The following is a 20571-nucleotide window of genomic DNA, read 5'->3' on the forward strand; positions in this document are numbered from 1 at the left end:
GTACATCAGTGGATGCCATAGAGTAGCATTGAGGTACATCAGTAGATGACATATAGTAGTGAAGAGGTACATCAATGGATGCCATAGAGTAGTGAAGAGGTACATCAGTGGATGCCATAGAGTAGGATTGAGGTACGTCAGTGGATGCCACAGAGTAGCATTGAGGTACATCAGTGGATGCCACAGAGTAGGATTGAGGTACGTCAGTGGATGCCACAGAGTAGCATTGAGGTACATCAGCGGATGCCACAGAGTAGCATTGAGGTACATCAGTGGATGCCACAGAGTAGGATTGAGGTACATCAGCGGATGCCACAGAGTAGCATTGAGGTACGTCAGTGGATGCCACAGAGTAGCATTGAGGTACATCAGCGGATGCCACAGAGTAGCATTGAGGTACATCAGCGGATGCCATAGAGTAGGATTGAGGTACGTCAGTGGATGCCACAGAGTAGCATTGAGGTACATCAGTGGATGCCACAGATTAGCAATGAGGTACATCAGTGGATGCCATAGAGTAGCATTGAGATACGTCAGTGGATGCCACAGAGTAGCAATGAGGTACATCAGTGGATGCCATAGAGTAGTGTTGAGATACGTCAGTGGATGCCACAGAGTAGCATTGAGGTACATCAGTGGATGCCACACAGTAACATTGAGGTACATCAGTGGATGCCACAGAGTAGCATTGAGGTACATCAGTGGATGCCACAGAGTAGCATTGAGATACGTCAGTGGATGCCACAGAGTAGCGTTGAGGTACATCAGTGGATGCCACAGAGTAGCATTGAGGTACATCAGTGGATGCCACAGAGTAGCATTGAGGTACATCAGTGGATGCCATAGAGTAGCATTGAGATGCGTCAGTGGATGCCACAGAGTAGCAATGAGGTACATCAGTGGATGCCATAGAGTAGTGTTGAGATACGTCAGTGGATGCCACAGAGTAGCATTGAGGTTCATCGGTGGATACCATAGAGTAGTATTGAGATACATCAGCGGATGCCACACAGTAACATTGAGGTACATCAGTGGATGCCACAGAGTAGCATTGCGGTACATCAGCGGATGCCACAGAGTAGCATTGAGGTACATCAGTGGATGCCATAGAGTAGCATTGAGGTACATCAGTGGATGCCATAGAGTAGGATTGAGGTACATCAGTGGATGCCACAGAGTAGCATTGAGGTACATCAGTGGATGCCACAGAGTAGCAATGAGGTACATCAGTGGATGCCATAGAGTAGTGTTGAGATACGTCAGTGGATGCCACAGAGTAGCGTTGAGGTACATAAGTGGATTCCGTAGAGTAGCATTGAGGTTCATCGGTGGATACCATAGAGTAGTATTGAGATACATCAGCGGATGCCACACAGTAACATTGAGGTACATCAGTGGATGCCACAGAGTAGCATTGCGGTACATCAGCGGATGCCACAGAGTAGCATTGAGGTACATCAGTGGATGCCATAGAGTAGCATTGAGGTACATCAGTGGATGCCATAGAGTAGGATTGAGGTACATCAGTGGATGCCACAGAGTAGCATTGAGGTACATCAGTGGATGCCACAGAGTAGCAATGAGGTACATCAGTGGATGCCATAGAGTAGTGTTGAGATACGTCAGTGGATGCCACAGAGTAGCAATGAGGTACATCAGTGGATGCCATAGAGTAGTGTTGAGATACGTCAGTGGATGCCACAGAGTAGCATTGAGGTACATCAGTGGATGCCACACAGTAACATTGAGGTACATCAGTGGATGCCACAGAGTAGCATTGAGGTACATCAGTGGATGCCACAGAGTAGCATTGAGGTACATCAGTAGATGACATATAGTAGTGAAGAGGTACATTGGTGGATTCCGTAGAGTAGCATTGAGGTTCATCGGTGGATACCATAGAGTAGTATTGAGATACATCAGCCAATGCCACACAGTAACATTGAGGTACATCAGTGGATGCCACACAGTAACATTGAGGTACATCAGTGGATGCCACAGAGTAGCATTGAGGTACATCAGTAGATGACATATAGTAGTGAAGAGGTACATCAATGGATGCCATAGAGTAGTGAAGAGGTACATCAGTGGATGCCAAAGAGTAGTGAAGAGGTACATCAATGGATGCCATAGAGTAGCATTGAGGTACATCAGTGGATGCCATAGAGTAGGATTGAGGTACGTCAGTGGATGCCACAGAGTAGCATTGAGGTACATCAGCGGATGCCACAGAGTAGCATTGAGGTACATCAGCGGATGCCACAGAGTAGCATTGAGGTACATCAGTGGATGCCACAGAGTAGCATTGAGGTACATCAGTAGATGACATATAGTAGTGAAGAGGTACATCAATGGATGCCATAGAGTAGTGAAGAGGTACATCAGTGGATGCCAAAGAGTAGTGAAGAGGTACATCAATGGATGCCATAGAGTAGCATTGAGGTACATCAGTGGATGCCATAGAGTAGGATTGAGGTACGTCAGTGGATGCCACAGAGTAGCATTGAGGTACATCAGCGGATGCCACAGAGTAGCATTGAGGTACATCAGCGGATGCCACAGAGTAGCATTGAGGTACATCAGTGGATGCCACAGAGTAGCATTGAGGTACATCAGTAGATGACATATAGTAGTGAAGAGGTACATCAATGGATGCCATAGAGTAGTGAAGAGGTACATCAGTGGATGCCAAAGAGTAGTGAAGAGGTACATCAATGGATGCCATAGAGTAGCATTGAGGTACATCAGTGGATGCCATAGAGTAGGATTGAGGTACGTCAGTGGATGCCACAGAGTAGCATTGAGGTACATCAGCGGATGCCACAGAGTAGCATTGAGGTACATCAGCGGATGCCACAGAGTAGCATTGAGGTACATCAGCGGATGCCACAAAGTAGCATTGAGGTACATCGGTGTTTGTCATAGAGTAGCATTGAGGTACATCGGTGTTTGTCATAGAGTAGCATTGAGGTATATCAGCCGATGCTATAGAGTAGTGTTGAGATACATCAGTGGATGCCACAGAGTAGCAATGAGGTACATCAGTGGATGCCACAGAGTAGCATTGAGGTACATCAGTGGATGCCATAGAGTAGCATTGAGATACGTCAGTGGATGCCACAGAGTAGCAATGAGGTACATCAGTGGATGCCACAGAGTAGCATTGAGGTACATCAGTGGATGCCATAGAGTAGCATTGAGGTACATCAGCGGATGCCACAGAGTAGCATTGAGGTACATCAGCGGATGCCACAAAGTAGCATTGAGGTACATCGGTGTTTGTCATAGAGTAGCATTGAGGTATATCAGCCGATGCTATAGAGTAGTGTTGAGATACATCAGTGGATGCCACAGAGTAGCAATGAGGTACATCAGTGGATGCCACAGAGTAGCATTGAGGTACATCAGTGGATGCCATAGAGTAGCATTGAGATACGTCAGTGGATGCCACAGAGTAGCAATGAGGTACATCAGTGGATGCCATAGAGTAGTGTTGAGATACATCAGTGGATGCCACAGAGTAGCATTGAGATACATCAGTGGATGCCACAGAGTAGCATTGAGGTACATCAGTGGATGCCATAGAGTAGCATTGAGATACGTCAGTGGATGCCACAGAGTAGCAATGAGGTACATCAGTGGATGCCATAGAGTAGTGTTGAGATACGTCAGTGGATGCCACAGAGTAGCATTGAGGTTCATCGGTGGATACCATAGAGTAGTATTGAGATACATCAGCGGATGCCACACAGTAACATTGAGGTACATCAGTGGATGCCACAGAGTAGCATTGCGGTACATCAGCGGATGCCACAGAGTAGCATTGAGGTACATCAGTGGATGCCATAGAGTAGCATTGAGGTACATCAGTGGATGCCATAGAGTAGGATTGAGGTACATCAGTGGATGCCACAGAGTAGCATTGAGGTACATCAGTGGATGCCACAGAGTAGCAATGAGGTACATCAGTGGATGCCATAGAGTAGTGTTGAGATACGTCAGTGGATGCCACAGAGTAGCGTTGAGGTACATAAGTGGATTCCGTAGAGTAGCATTGAGGTTCATCGGTGGATACCATAGAGTAGTATTGAGATACATCAGCGGATGCCACACAGTAACATTGAGGTACATCAGTGGATGCCACAGAGTAGCATTGCGGTACATCAGCGGATGCCACAGAGTAGCATTGAGGTACATCAGTGGATGCCATAGAGTAGCATTGAGGTACATCAGTGGATGCCATAGAGTAGGATTGAGGTACATCAGTGGATGCCACAGAGTAGCATTGAGGTACATCAGTGGATGCCACAGAGTAGCAATGAGGTACATCAGTGGATGCCATAGAGTAGTGTTGAGATACGTCAGTGGATGCCACAGAGTAGCAATGAGGTACATCAGTGGATGCCATAGAGTAGTGTTGAGATACGTCAGTGGATGCCACAGAGTAGCATTGAGGTACATCAGTGGATGCCACACAGTAACATTGAGGTACATCAGTGGATGCCACAGAGTAGCATTGAGGTACATCAGTGGATGCCACAGAGTAGCATTGAGGTACATCAGTAGATGACATATAGTAGTGAAGAGGTACATTGGTGGATTCCGTAGAGTAGCATTGAGGTTCATCGGTGGATACCATAGAGTAGTATTGAGATACATCAGCCAATGCCACACAGTAACATTGAGGTACATCAGTGGATGCCACACAGTAACATTGAGGTACATCAGTGGATGCCACAGAGTAGCATTGAGGTACATCAGTAGATGACATATAGTAGTGAAGAGGTACATCAATGGATGCCATAGAGTTGTGAAGAGGTACATCAGTGGATGCCAAAGAGTAGTGAAGAGGTACATCAATGGATGCCATAGAGTAGCATTGAGGTACATCAGTGGATGCCATAGAGTAGGATTGAGGTACGTCAGTGGATGCCACAGAGTAGCATTGAGGTACATCAGCGGATGCCACAGAGTAGCATTGAGGTACATCAGCGGATGCCACAGAGTAGCATTGAGGTACATCAGTGGATGCCACAGAGTAGCATTGAGGTACATCAGTAGATGACATATAGTAGTGAAGAGGTACATCAATGGATGCCATAGAGTAGTGAAGAGGTACATCAGTGGATGCCAAAGAGTAGTGAAGAGGTACATCAATGGATGCCATAGAGTAGCATTGAGGTACATCAGTGGATGCCATAGAGTAGGATTGAGGTACGTCAGTGGATGCCACAGAGTAGCATTGAGGTACATCAGCGGATGCCACAGAGTAGCATTGAGGTACATCAGCGGATGCCACAGAGTAGCATTAAGGTACATCAGTGGATGCCACAGAGTAGCATTGAGGTACATCAGTAGATGACATATAGTAGTGAAGAGGTACATCAATGGATGCCATAGAGTAGTGAAGAGGTACATCAGTGGATGCCAAAGAGTAGTGAAGAGGTACATCAATGGATGCCATAGAGTAGCATTGAGGTACATCAGTGGATGCCATAGAGTAGGATTGAGGTACGTCAGTGGATGCCACAGAGTAGCATTGAGGTACATCAGCGGATGCCACAGAGTAGCATTGAGGTACATCAGCGGATGCCACAGAGTAGCATTGAGGTACATCAGCGGATGCCACAAAGTAGCATTGAGGTACATCGGTGTTTGTCATAGAGTAGCATTGAGGTACATCGGTGTTTGTCATAGAGTAGCATTGAGGTATATCAGCCGATGCTATAGAGTAGTGTTGAGATACATCAGTGGATGCCACAGAGTAGCAATGAGGTACATCAGTGGATGCCACAGAGTAGCATTGAGGTACATCAGTGGATGCCATAGAGTAGCATTGAGATACGTCAGTGGATGCCACAGAGTAGCAATGAGGTACATCAGTGGATGCCACAGAGTAGCATTGAGGTACATCAGTGGATGCCATAGAGTAGCATTGAGGTACATCAGCGGATGCCACAGAGTAGCATTGAGGTACATCAGTGGGTGCCATAGAGTAGCATTGAGATACGTCAGTGGATGCCACAGAGTAGCAATGAGGTACATCAGTGGATGCCATAGAGTAGTGTTGAGATACGTCAGTGGATGCCACAGAGTAGCGTTGAGGTACATAAGTGGATTCCGTAGAGTAGCATTGAGGTTCATCGGTGGATACCATAGAGTAGTATTGAGATACATCAGCGGATGCCACACAGTAACATTGAGGTACATCAGTGGATGCCACAGAGTAGCATTGCGGTACATCAGCGGATGCCACAGAGTAGCATTGAGGTACATCAGTGGATGCCATAGAGTAGCATTGAGGTACATCAGTGGATGCCATAGAGTAGGATTGAGGTACATCAGTGGATGCCACAGAGTAGCATTGAGGTACATCAGTGGATGCCACAGAGTAGCAATGAGGTACATCAGTGGATGCCATAGAGTAGTGTTGAGATACGTCAGTGGATGCCACAGAGTAGCAATGAGGTACATCAGTGGATGCCATAGAGTAGTGTTGAGATACGTCAGTGGATGCCACAGAGTAGCATTGAGGTACATCAGTGGATGCCACACAGTAACATTGAGGTACATCAGTGGATGCCACAGAGTAGCATTGAGGTACATCAGTGGATGCCACAGAGTAGCATTGAGGTACATCAGTAGATGACATATAGTAGTGAAGAGGTACATTGGTGGATTCCGTAGAGTAGCATTGAGGTTCATCGGTGGATACCATAGAGTAGTATTGAGATACATCAGCCAATGCCACACAGTAACATTGAGGTACATCAGTGGATGCCACACAGTAACATTGAGGTACATCAGTGGATGCCACAGAGTAGCATTGAGGTACATCAGTAGATGACATATAGTAGTGAAGAGGTACATCAATGGAGTAGTGAAGAGGTACATCAGTGGATGCCAAAGAGTAGTGAAGAGGTACATCAATGGATGCCATAGAGTAGCATTGAGGTACATCAGTGGATGCCATAGAGTAGGATTGAGGTACGTCAGTGGATGCCACAGAGTAGCATTGAGGTACATCAGCGGATGCCACAGAGTAGCATTGAGGTACATCAGCGGATGCCACAGAGTAGCATTGAGGTACATCAGTGGATGCCACAGAGTAGCATTGAGGTACATCAGTAGATGACATATAGTAGTGAAGAGGTACATCAATGGATGCCATAGAGTAGTGAAGAGGTACATCAGTGGATGCCAAAGAGTAGTGAAGAGGTACATCAATGGATGCCATAGAGTAGCATTGAGGTACATCAGTGGATGCCATAGAGTAGGATTGAGGTACGTCAGTGGATGCCACAGAGTAGCATTGAGGTACATCAGCGGATGCCACAGAGTAGCATTGAGGTACATCAGCGGATGCCACAGAGTAGCATTGAGGTACATCAGTGGATGCCACAGAGTAGCATTGAGGTACATCAGTAGATGACATATAGTAGTGAAGAGGTACATCAATGTATGCCATAGAGTAGTGAAGAGGTACATCAGTGGATGCCAAAGAGTAGTGAAGAGGTACATCAATGGATGCCATAGAGTAGCATTGAGGTACATCAGTGGATGCCATAGAGTAGGATTGAGGTACGTCAGTGGATGCCACAGAGTAGCATTGAGGTACATCAGCGGATGCCACAGAGTAGCATTGAGGTACATCAGCGGATGCCACAGAGTAGCATTGAGGTACATCAGCGGATGCCACAAAGTAGCATTGAGGTACATCGGTGTTTGTCATAGAGTAGCATTGAGGTACATCGGTGTTTGTCATAGAGTAGCATTGAGGTATATCAGCCGATGCTATAGAGTAGTGTTGAGATACATCAGTGGATGCCACAGAGTAGCAATGAGGTACATCAGTGGATGCCACAGAGTAGCATTGAGGTACATCAGTGGATGCCATAGAGTAGCATTGAGATACGTCAGTGGATGCCACAGAGTAGCAATGAGGTACATCAGTGGATGCCACAGAGTAGCATTGAGGTACATCAGTGGATGCCATAGAGTAGCATTGAGGTACATCAGCGGATGCCACAGAGTAGCATTGAGGTACATCAGCGGATGCCACAAAGTAGCATTGAGGTACATCGGTGTTTGTCATAGAGTAGCATTGAGGTATATCAGCCGATGCTATAGAGTAGTTTTGAGATACATCAGTGGATGCCACAGAGTAGCAATGAGGTACATCAGTGGATGCCACAGAGTAGCATTGAGGTACATCAGTGGATGCCATAGAGTAGCATTGAGATACGTCAGTGGATGCCACAGAGTAGCAATGAGGTACATCAGTGGATGCCATAGAGTAGTGTTGAGATACATCAGTGGATGCCACAGAGTAGCATTGAGATACGTCAGTGGATGCCACAGAGTAGCGTTGAGGTACATCAGTGGATGCCATAGAGTAGCATTGAGGTTCATCGGTGGATACCATAGAGTAGTATTGAGATACATCAGTGGATGCCACAGAGTAGCATTGAGGTACATCAGTGGATGCCATAGAGTAGCATTGAGATACGTCAGTGGATGCCACAGAGTAGCAATGAGGTACATCAGTGGATGCCACAGAGTAGCATTGAGGTACATCAGTGGATGCCATAGAGTAGCATTGAGATACGTCAGTGGATGCCACAGAGTAGCAATGAGGTACATCAGTGGATGCCATAGAGTAGTGTTGAGATACATCAGTGGATGCCACAGAGTAGCATTGAGATACGTCAGTGGATGCCACAGAGTAGCGTTGAGGTACATAAGTGGATTCCGTAGAGTAGCATTGAGGTTCATCGGTGGATACCATAGAGTAGTATTGAGATACATCAGTGGATGCCACAGAGTAGCATTGAGGTACATCAGTGGATGCCACAGAGTAGCATTGAGGTACATCAGTGGATGCCACAGAGTAGCATTGAGGTACATCAGTGGATGCCACAGAGTAGCATTGAGGTACGTCAGTGGATGCCACAGAGTAGCATTGAGGTACGTCAGTGGATGCCACAGAGTAGCATTGAGGTACGTCAGTGGATACCACAGAGTAGCATTGAGGTACATCAGCGGATGCCACAGAGTAGCATTGAGGTACATCAGCGGATGCCACAGAGTAGCATTGCGGTACATCAGCGGATGCCACAGAGTAGCATTGCGGTACATCAGTAGATGACATATAGTAGTGAAGAGGTACATCAATGGATGCCATAGAGTAGTGAAGAGGTACATCAGTGGATGCCATAGAGTAATGTTGAGATACATCAGCGGATGCCACAGAGTAGGATTGAGGTACGTCAGTGGATGCCACAGAGTAGCATTGAGGTACATCAGCGGATGCCACAGAGTAGCATTGAGGTACATCAGTGGATGCCACAGAGTAGCATTGCGGTACATCAGCGGATGCCACAGAGTAGCATTGAGGTACATCAGTAGATGACATATAGTAGTGAAGAGGTACATCAGTGGATGCTATAGAGTAGTCTTGAGGTACATCAGTGGATGCCAAAGAGTAGTCTTGAGGTACATCAGTGGATGCCATAGAGTAATGTTGAGATACATCAGCGGATGCCACAGAGTAGGATTGAGGTACGTCAGTGGATGCCACAGAGTAGCATTGAGGTACATCAGCGGATGCCACAGAGTAGCATTGAGGTACATCAGCGGATGCCACAGAGTAGCATTGAGGTACATCAGTGGATGCCACAGAGTAGAATTGCGGTACATCAGCAGATGCCACAGAGTAGCATTGAGGTACATCAGTAGATGACATATAGTAGTGAAGAGGTACATCAATGGATGCCATAGAGTAGTGAAGAGGTACATTGGTGGATGCTATAGAGTAGTGATGAGGTGCATCAGTGGATGCCATAGAGTAGTGACGAGGTACATCGGTGGATGCCGTAGAGTAGTGAAGAGGTACATCGGTGGATGCCATAGAGTAGTGAAGAGGTACATCAGTGGATGCCGTAGAGTAGTGAAGAGGTACATCGGTGGATGCCATAGAGTAGTGAAGAGGTACATCGGTGGATGCCGTAGCGTAGTGAAGAGGTACATCGGTGGGTGCCAAAGATTAGCATTGAGGTGCATCAGTGGATGCCAAAGAGTAGCATTGAGGTACATCAGTGGATGCGATAGACTAGCATTGAGGTACATCAGTGGATGCGATAGACTAGCACTGAGGTACATCAGTGGATGCGATAGACTAGCATTGAGGTACATCAGTGGATGCGATAGACTAGCATTGAGGTACATCAGTGGATGCCATAGAGTAACATTGAGGTACATCAGCTGACGCTGTAGAGTGGCTTTGAAGTACATCAGTGGATGCCTCAGAGTAGCATTACGGTACATCAGCAAACTGGACCTAGGGTTCCAGTACTGGCACAGCCAGGGGTAAAGGTGTCAGGTGTGATTCTGGGCAAATCACTTAATCTCCCCTTGCCTACCATAAATGAATGTGTCCTTAACTGGTGGTCATGAAAAGCGTAGGTGTTGATGATTAAGTGCCAGTGCTAGACACTAGAAACCTGGAAACCACCAGCGCAAATTAAGCACTGGTAGAGGGCTGATCTCAGTGCTGTGTGCTGCACTCCAGGGGGATGCTGCAGAGGAGGGGCTCTGTGTGCGACTCTGTGCTACAATTGCAATGAGGTGTCCAGGCCAGAATTGAGGTGCATTGCAAGAGCCATGCGTGTACTAGCTTGGCATAGTAGACGATTTTGACGTATGCAAGCAGGGGACTAGGGCAGGACTGAGGAGCACTATCACTGCATTCTAGTGATGCAGAATGTACCATGGGACCTGGTTGTGGATCCCAGTATGAAAACAGCAGGTGTGGTTGTGGTGCACCAACACACCTTGCAATCTCCATTCTCTTTGCAACTCCCATTACTAGGAGAATGGAGACTCGCTCTGGAAACCCAACGAAGGCCTCGGTTCCTTCTCATGACGTGTGATCTGAAGATTATAGGACCTTTAAATAACATTGTACTTTTTGCTTCCTTTATGAAGTTGAATGCCTTTGTCCTTCCTCCCTCTTTGCCTTTAAGTGCTTTGTGCATTCCTGTATTCTTGAGCCTCTACTCACTGTATTCTTAGTTTATGCCATTCATCATGTCATTAAACTGTCTCTAGATTGATCCCTGTCTGCCCTTATTCTTCAGGAAATGTGAGCTCCGGAGGAATCGGCAGCCCTCTCCCTAAATATGACCTTCAAAACTAGAAAAACTCATGCTGCTTTCCAGCGACTCTTATTGAGGCAACGCGTGAGCATGAGTAAAAGAAAGCTGCCCAAAAAATCATACTGTGAAATTTGGAGAAATTATGCGATTTTTCCATAGCACAAAACGTGGAAATGTTTTGAATTTTGTTAGTGTAGTTAAAATTTAGCTAAAGCATACTTCCAATCCAATCAATTTGTTTCCATTAACTCTTTTCCCCGATTGTAGATCATAGAACAAACACATCCACAGTTGGTTGGACGGGAGGACATAATTCATAGACACCAACACCATTCCCTGCAGCGCAAAACTAGGAACAGTTCTCCAGGTGCATCCTCTTAGAGGATTAATCAATATTGAGGAATTCATCTTCAGAGATGGATACCATAATCTAGACTGGAACCTCAAAATGTGACACCAGACTCCACTTGTCTTTCATATCAAACCAAAATACTTCTGGTGGGACCTATAGAAGTGTACTCAGTAGTCTGAATGTGGTCTTCTGATTGAAACTCATCCTGAGGATATGGCCATTAAGATTAGTTACCGTGGACCTTCTGAGCCCTAGGCAGCCGCCCTCTGGCTTAGACTGATCATTTTGTCATAGCGAGATGTGGCTGCATCCATAAATGTCCAGTGAATCATGCAACAAGAGGTACTGTGCAGAAAGCAATGGGGGCATGGTATGACTACAGTGGTTCTCCAACGTGATGGTGCATGTTGGTGGCACGATTGATATGAGCGCTCCTCATGCACAGCCTGGAGTATCCACAACATTTTAGCATTTTCTCTGGAAGAAACTCTCTCCTCTGCTTCACCTACTCAATTTTTCATGCTTCATTTGCAGATCAACCATCAAAGCCTTCAGTCTTCCCACTGGTGTCCTGCTGCGGAGCCACGAGTAGCACCAATGTGGCCATTGGCTGCTTGGTGACTGGATATCTTCCCGAACCAGTGTCAGTGAAGTGGGACCAAAATGGAGCCATCACTTCTGGAGTTTCAATGTTTCCATCCGTTCTGCATCGAGGTTCTTCCTACTATAGCTTGAGCAGCGTCCTCAGTGTGTCGTCAGCCGACTGGGAGACGAAGAACTACAAATGCCTTGTGAAGCACGAGCCCACAAACACCAATGCAGAGAAAACAGTGTCATCAGCAGGTAAGATTTTATGGACTACAAGATGAAAGGCCTGCCTAATTCCTGTAGAAGTTCAGTGAAGTTCGCAGGTGAAAAATGTGGTTGGTGGTCGGTCATAAGTAAGAGAGACACTGTGTGAAAAGTGAAAAAGTTGAACAGAAGAGGGTGATACATGTTAAACTCTCCGAGAGACTAGCCAGGCAAAGGGGTAAGAAGAGGGATAGAGAGACAAATGGAAAGTGAACACCAATAGAGTGAATATGCTCCATCTGTTTATTCCTCATGAACATACAGATGGAGCATACTTAGACCCATGATAAAGGGGAATCAATGTCATTATTTGAAAGGGTATTGACTTGCCATTAAATCAACACTCATCTTTCTGGGTGGGGTACCAGCATATCAAAGTCTAAACATTGAATCACATAATTATTATATCTTTAATATAATTTATTTTTAAAAAAACACTCTATTGGAGGTAATAACATAAAATGTACACCAAATTGGAAGATATTTTTGCAAACAATATTTTGGACACAACTTGTATGTCAGACAATATTTTTGTTAAACGGTATTCTCTCCTTTAACAACTGGAAGCAATAGATTCTTGTTGCCCAAGCACAACTAAGCAAGGAGTGTAGAGTGCAGGAGGTAAAGGCTCCGGGATGAGGCTGGTTGGCCATAGGACTATTGTGCAATGTACGCCACCAAAAATCAACCATTTTGTGAGCTGTACATTTTCCACTCTACGTTTTCTATGGCAACAGAACACTAACGGATATTTGCAATGGAGTCTCTTCAAAAGATTTGTGGTGTGTAACCCCTGTACTGTTTCACAGTCCTACTATGGTGATCCTCGTTGCATCCAGATATGTTTGTGCTTAGAAAACCTTGAATAAGATCTCTTTCATCATTTGGGGCCAATCCCCATCTTTGAAGCAGCAAAGTATTGCTTTCCCCCCAAAAAACGTTATGGTCAATGTAATAATTCTATAACTAATTACATAGTATTCAGTAAGGCAGCTACCATCTCCAAGTCTTTGGTGATGTTGGTTCCCAGCCTCCATGCATTTATCTTCATTTGTAAGTTTGCAGGCTATTCTTCCATTTTGAGAGTACTATTCCTCGATTTGAGAGCCTGGTGCTTGTGTGTATGTGTGATTGAGTGGAGGAGGGTTTTGTCGGTGTGTGTGGATAATTGTGTGTATTGCATATGAACACTCAGTAATCATTGCATTCATTTCAAAACCCTTCTATTGGGCCTTCTAGTGTTTTTTTAGGGTCAATTTCAGCCCCTCAAACATTAGTCCTGAATTATATATACTTCTTTTCAAATTACTTGTGTTTGTCCTAGTGAGCAGATTAAATTCCAAGTTAAGGAAATGTTTGTGCAAGTCTTGCCCGGCATGCCCATGGTGGTATTGATAATGGGGGAGTGGTGTCTCAGGGTAGGCAGATACCCTGAATTTGTCTTCTTCATGGATGCTTTCCTTGCATTGTTAGGTTGCCACTTTTTCAATATGGTTTCCGATTCACAAAGGCAAAAATATAATAAAGAAATTACTCAGATCTGCTCTAATACCTAAGAGTATCTCTCCACTTTCCTTGCTATTCACATCTCATACTGGAGAGATGTGTACTACAGGTGCAGACTTACCTTATTTCCATCACAGCCAATGAAAGGATTAAGTCTACTTAAAATACATTTACAAGTGTAAAGTTACGAATAATAACTTTTCACCTGTTGGTGGAGATGTCTGCCATCAGAAATGAGATCTCCCAATAGGAAGTAATAGGGAAATGTAATAAAGAATAGTATTTAAAAAATTTGTTCAATATATTTTAATATATTATATAAATCAATGAATGTAAAATCATCCATATTAACCAGTTACTAAAAAAGTAAAGAGTTACAACATATCCATTTACATATATTCATTACATTTATAAATACATAATTTAAACAATGACACACCAGATATATATATACACACACACACCACACACATACACACATATACACACACACGCAAAACACATACAAACACACGCACATACACATACACACATATATTATATGGTGGGTCATCTTTTAGAATATGTATTTATAAATATTTACACGAATAAGTAATTACTTTTGTGTGAGTGTGTGTGTATCTGCATATAAGTTTTTTTCTCCCAATTTTGCGCTGCTGGTGAATTTATAATAAAAAGGAATTGAGATATACCTTCTGGCTTGTGTGCCGCTAATTCTCCTCGCTGCAGTGAAAAATAAATATAAATATATATATACATATATATATATATATATATATATATATATATATATATATATATATATATATATATATATATATATATACAATATTCTTGAACAAGGCAGCGTGCTGCTGCTGAAATGTGTAGATGCCATCGCAGTAATTTAATACATTTTGTGTAAAAATTTGTCCTTTGGAGTGCCGGATGATTGCCAAGTACTGGAGTAGTTATTTTCGTAAGATATATATATAATGGCTGCTCTGCACTTGGTTACAGCGCACTCTCGAATGGGTGCTTTTCAAATGTACGCTCACTCCTCCGACCCGCCCCGTCCCATCTGGGTGAAACAGTTATGGCTGATGAGATTAATTAAATTTGGATGAAAATCAAACACCCCTGCGAGTGCTTCTTTCACCCGGACGGGTCGGAGAAGTGAGCGTACATATATATATATATATATATATATATATATATATATATATATATATATATATATATATATCCACGAAAAAACTCCTTGCATCCAGACACGAAAAACCAGGAGACAGACCACAGGACCAGATGTTAAGTTTCTTCTTTTATTTATATATATATCCAAAATCCCAAAGACAATGTCGTACACTCTCCGGAAAACTCCAGGCAGAACACGATATAAATATCCAAAGATTAAACTTTGCATATTTATATCGTGTTCTGCCTGGAATTTTCCTGAGAGTATTCGACATTGTCTTTGGTGTTTTGGATCTGCATCTGGAGCCTGGATGCCTCGCTGGAACTGCGTCTGGAGCCTGGATGCCTCACTGGACCTGCATCTGGATGCCTCGCTGGACCTGCATCTGGATCTTGGATGCCTCACTGGCCCTGCGTCTGGAGCCTGGAGTGGGATGCGGAGGAGCTGTGGTGTCGATGAGCCGTGGCGGTAGACATTGAAGTGCGACGATCGCCCGTACCTGGTGGTGAAGTCTGGCAGGTTGCATGGAGACATGTTGCTGACCTGTGTGAGAAGACCGCCATGCGCACAATGGAGATGTTAATAGTAGAGGCTCTCCTGCACTCCAATGTAGGGAGGTCTGCATCGCATACTACGAGCCACCACTACACCGGGGTGCACGGAGGGGATTACCAACGGTGGGTGCCGCCTCTGTGCATCACAGGCCGGATGATGTTGGGCTGGGTGGACGCTGTGGAGGGTGAGGCCCCTGAGTGGCGCCAAACTTGTGTGGCTGGAGTGCTGCAACTTCACGCCTAAGGGGCCCCTGCTGCATCAACTTCATCGGGAGGTTCACCAGCGGACATGGGGTTGACTGCTGTACCCAGGCTTGTGAAATCCCTCCTGGCGGAGGCTCCTGCTGGCTGAGTCACAGATGTGGAGAAAGTGCAGCGGATTGAGCCACGGTGTCAATACCCAGGTAAGGAGAAGGTCGGACGTGTAGAGCAGAACTCCTAGGATCCCCCAGGCCTAGCAAACACAGATGGTGTACCCCCAGTGGCAGCTCATCCGCTATGGCGGAAGAGCATCGCCCCACTGCTTCCAAGCAGGAACAATCATCACATGATGATAACTTACTGATGTAACTGTGCTATTTTTCCCTTGCGGGTGCGAGGGCCCTTGTCGGACTGCTCCAAGCACGGGGCAAGGCATGGGTACATTGGCATGCCCACTCATGCCCACTCAAGTGCGCACTGACTGTTTGGTCGGCCCACTCAGGCCGCCCAAAGCAGTCATGCGCACTTCCCTGTTCGTAATGCAGGCTGCATTACAGACTGCATGGAGAACATGCCCATCTCTCCAGCCCCTGGCTGCATGCCTTGTCCTGTTGCCAAATACCAATCCCACAGCCGCATCGCAGCATTGTGATTGGCTCAGGGGAGAGAGTCTGGCTGCCTACTTCCTGTTCCTGGATGCAGATGCAGGAGAGCAGGAGCAACGAAGACACGGGACCCGGCTTCGAGGTAAGACTTCTCTTATTAATGTTTTTACAACACCCGCTCACACACACATCTCCGAGTCCACGCCCCATCCAGTGTTCTTACCAGCGTTTAGCACCTCACAGCTGTCCAGCCCCCCCAGTACTTCTCGATGGTGGCCGCTGTGCGCCCATTCACAGCGGGCGTATCACCCATGTGCCAAAGGCACATACATGGTTGCGACGCAAGGCATAACATTGCATTTGAGTCCCATGCATACTAATACTATGCACATTGCAACAGTAGAGTAGGTGTTGCACAGCGGAGACATCAATATCACTATACCCAGATCAGTAGGTGCAACCCAAAACTAACCTTTGCACCTCAAACCCAACCGTGAACGCTGGAATTCCTTTTTGAGCTCCCAAAAAACACCCAAAAATCATATTTCAATCCAAAACACACCCCAATGTTCAAGATTTACCCCAAAACAGACCCCAATTTTCATATTTTACCCCATAACACACCCCAATGTTCATGATTTACTCCAAAACACACACCAATTTTCATATTTTACCTTAAAACAAACCCTAAATTTCATATTTTAACCAAAAATACACCCCAAATGTCATATTTTGCCCCAAAACACACCCTAATTTTCAGATCCGACATCTGAAACCCATACCCACATAAAAAAACTTAAAATTACCCCATTACTGACCTCACAATGTTTTGTAGTCAAATACAATATAAAGGCACCAGCGTTGTCTGAGTTGTGTAGTGACTGATGTACTGCCTACATTGTACTGGACGTCTCCCATGCCAAAGGCAGCCCATAGGCTGGCCCGTTTGCGTCCATCTGCCCCTGGTCGGCGCTAGGCACAAAGGAACCTTCCTCTTGGACACTCCACCGCTACGACGCCAGCACCCTCATCGCCATCATCCTTGGACGCCACCTCGCCTGCCAGGACCAATCTCTGCTCCGGAACGACATCGCCATCACTTTTTACAGGTCTGTTAATTAGATTATACTATAAAAAGTATATTTAAAAAAAAGAACTGAGTGTATATAACCTGAAAGAAAATGTATAGCTTGTAGACACTGTAGTAAAAGGCAAAATAGAGGTGATGTTAGATGAGAACTTCAACTAAACATATAGTGAGCAGCAAAGGAGGAGGAGGAATTGCTATACTTATAAAATAGTTATTTTATTATGCCAGTATGAATGAATGTGTTTGAAATTAGATGTGGGTGCTTGCTTGTATTATATAATTGAATAGCATGTAATTTGCACCCACTCAAACAGTCAGGCAGCCACTTACACACCAAATTACACTCCCAGAAAAGCACCGTTGCACCCACCACTCCCAAAGCGAGACAGTGACTGACAAATTCAGTCACACACCCATAAAACCATTCACACACCAATCTACTCACCTATACATCCACTCACATAGTCATTCACACATCCATACAGGCACTGCCACACGAATTCACACACCTTTACAGCTATTTGTGTTCTCAGCACTAAGTCAGTTACACACACACTCACACACCTATGGACCCAGTTATACACCTAATCACCCACCCATACCGCCACTAACATAACTATTTACAAAACCATGCAGCTACCCACACACCCAGTCAGCAACAGAGGTACTTACATATCCATTTACACACTCACACAGTACTTATGTATCTACCACTAACAGAGACACTTGCACACAGTTACTCATCCAAACATTCACTAACACGATCTGTTACCTATCCATACAGCCACTTAAATACCCATTTAGACACCCATACAATTATTAACACACCCAAACAGCTACTTACATATCCAGTGACACACCCACAGAGGCACAGAGACACTCACTCATATATCTACTCAAAAACTCACACACCCCGTCACCCACCCATGCAGTCACTCATATACCCATTTATACAACAATGCTCAGACACTTACAGAGCCTCTTACACACTGACATAACCACTTATGTAGCTACCCACTTGCTGATTGTATGCAATCTAATAGAATGTAATGTCAAGGTAAATGTATTCTATATTTGCTTTTCTGATATCTCCTTGTGTTTAAAGAGAAATGGAAGATGGAATGTTGAGGTGAGTTGAAAAAAATAACTATTATGCTTTTTGACAGCATCTATAAAATGGGCAACAGGTTCCATTTTTAGTGCAACTGGCATATGGTAGTTGCCACAATGAGTGACCATGTTTGCCAGTTTGCTGAAACAGCAGGGACGATCAAGTGGTAAGGGTTCCACAGATGGTCCAGATGCTGATGATAATGCACCACCTTCCCTCCCTCTAATCATTCTGTGATACATCCTTGTAGGTATGATTTTCAGGTGCTTCCAAATAGAGGATATGCCTTGTGCAATACTTCTTCAACATATCTCTTGACAGTTTTTTACTGAATAGATTGCATTGGAGACATTTTTGAAGATCTTTCTTTTCTAATGAAGGGATGGAGAAATATTTTCAAACAAAGGAATTATTTGGAGGAGGTAAGACTTCTTTTTTGTCCTACTCTTTCCCTTCTCTTCTATCTTCAGCAGAAGAAATCTTAATTTTGAAACTCTCTTCTTTTAAAGGAAAGCCAAAAACTCAATGGAGCTGAGGTTTTCAGACTGTATCCAGAGAGATGTGAAACACAAATAATTGATTTAGGGTGTGTTTTGCAATGTAGCTGGGTTAAAACTTACTGTATCCAATGAGATGAGGTTTGGGTTTGTTCCTGGATTTGCGATGGATTTGTGGCGGCACTACAGTGGATGCATAAAATGAATACAAAAAGAGAAATACTTGCTGTATTGCATTTAAAGAAAGCTTTCATATGTTGCATTACATTGATTTGTTAATTGTGACTTTTTTTAATGTTTAATAAGAATAAATGTTTGAACACAATGTATTTATAAACTTGTAAGGATGTATATTACTGAATTGAACTTATAGGTGAAATTGTAGTACAATTCAAATTTAAAAAAAACAGTGAAATTCACTAAAAAATAAAGGTTACAGGAACGTTATAATTAGGAATTAGCATTAAATAACCATAGAAATTCACTAAAATAAACAAGATTAAAGGGAGGCCATAATTAGCAAATAGAATTTTACAAAACGTAGAAATTCACAGAAAAAAACAGGTTACAAGGATGTTATAGTTAGGCTCACATTTGACACACAAAAAAAACATTGAAATTCAACAGTTATTTGAGTTAACTATAACTTAAGCCCCGAAAATGCACTGCTTATGACCACATGAATTACATCCCTCTTTACATGGTCAGTGACATCATTGATGACATCTCAAATTACATCACTGATTACATAATCTAGCAATGTAAACTTCAACATGTTTCATAAACTACCATTTAATTTTGTTAAAAATAAGAAGACACAGGTGAGAGATGTACACCACAGAGCTCACTGTAATCTAATCAACGACTACACTCACTTTTCACGTAATAGACAGTTCTCAGCGGATAGTCCTATCTTTTCTGAACCACTATTCTAAACACTAATGACCAAAGTAAATCATCTAACTCGACAGGCTACTCTATTGCAAACCACAACACCATGATTTGTGACCTTGGAAAGAGGTTTTAGTGCAAATGTCAGATTTACACAAACTCCTACAACATACAACCAATATTGAGGTCTTAGCGGACAGGCCATTGTGTGTCAAATCAATAGTAAAATTATTCTTCAACCTGGAGAAAGGTATGAACAGAGAGGTGAGTCTGTTGTAAATGTCTACAACACTGAGCCATCACCCGAGAGAAAGGTCTTAGTGAAGAGATTAATTTATTTCAATCTATTACTACAGTCATTCATCCAAAAAGGAGAGAGGTCTAAGGAAACTGGTCAGTCTGTCATAAAAAATGTAACTATAGTCAGACTTCACTGAGGATTGAAGTCTCAATGAACAGCGTAGACTGTTGCAAAGCACTACCATACACATACATCAGCAGGTGACATGTGTCAGCATAGAGGCTAGTTTACTGATAAATAGTACACTCACTTTAAAAATGGGATTCCAGATCAGACAATTT

At 44.0% G+C, this 20571-nt stretch overlaps 2 gene segments (V, D, J or C); both read left to right on the forward strand.

The window, feature by feature from the left end:
* LOC144755687 (immunoglobulin alpha-2 heavy chain-like) overlaps positions 1-20571 on the forward strand; it is a 1801746-nt gene that overhangs the window by 1474084 nt on the left and 307091 nt on the right.
* The window catches only part of LOC144756503 (Ig gamma chain C region-like), an 88094-nt gene that overhangs the window by 58764 nt on the left and 8759 nt on the right, over positions 1-20571 (forward strand). Inside the window, 1 exon segment of the C gene segment in view lies at positions 12043-12351. Coding sequence covers positions 12043-12351 — 309 coding nt within the window.

This window comes from Lissotriton helveticus, chromosome 5_1 (genome assembly GCF_964261635.1).
Source record: "Lissotriton helveticus chromosome 5_1, aLisHel1.1, whole genome shotgun sequence".
NCBI classification, from domain to species: domain Eukaryota; kingdom Metazoa; phylum Chordata; class Amphibia; order Caudata; family Salamandridae; genus Lissotriton; species Lissotriton helveticus.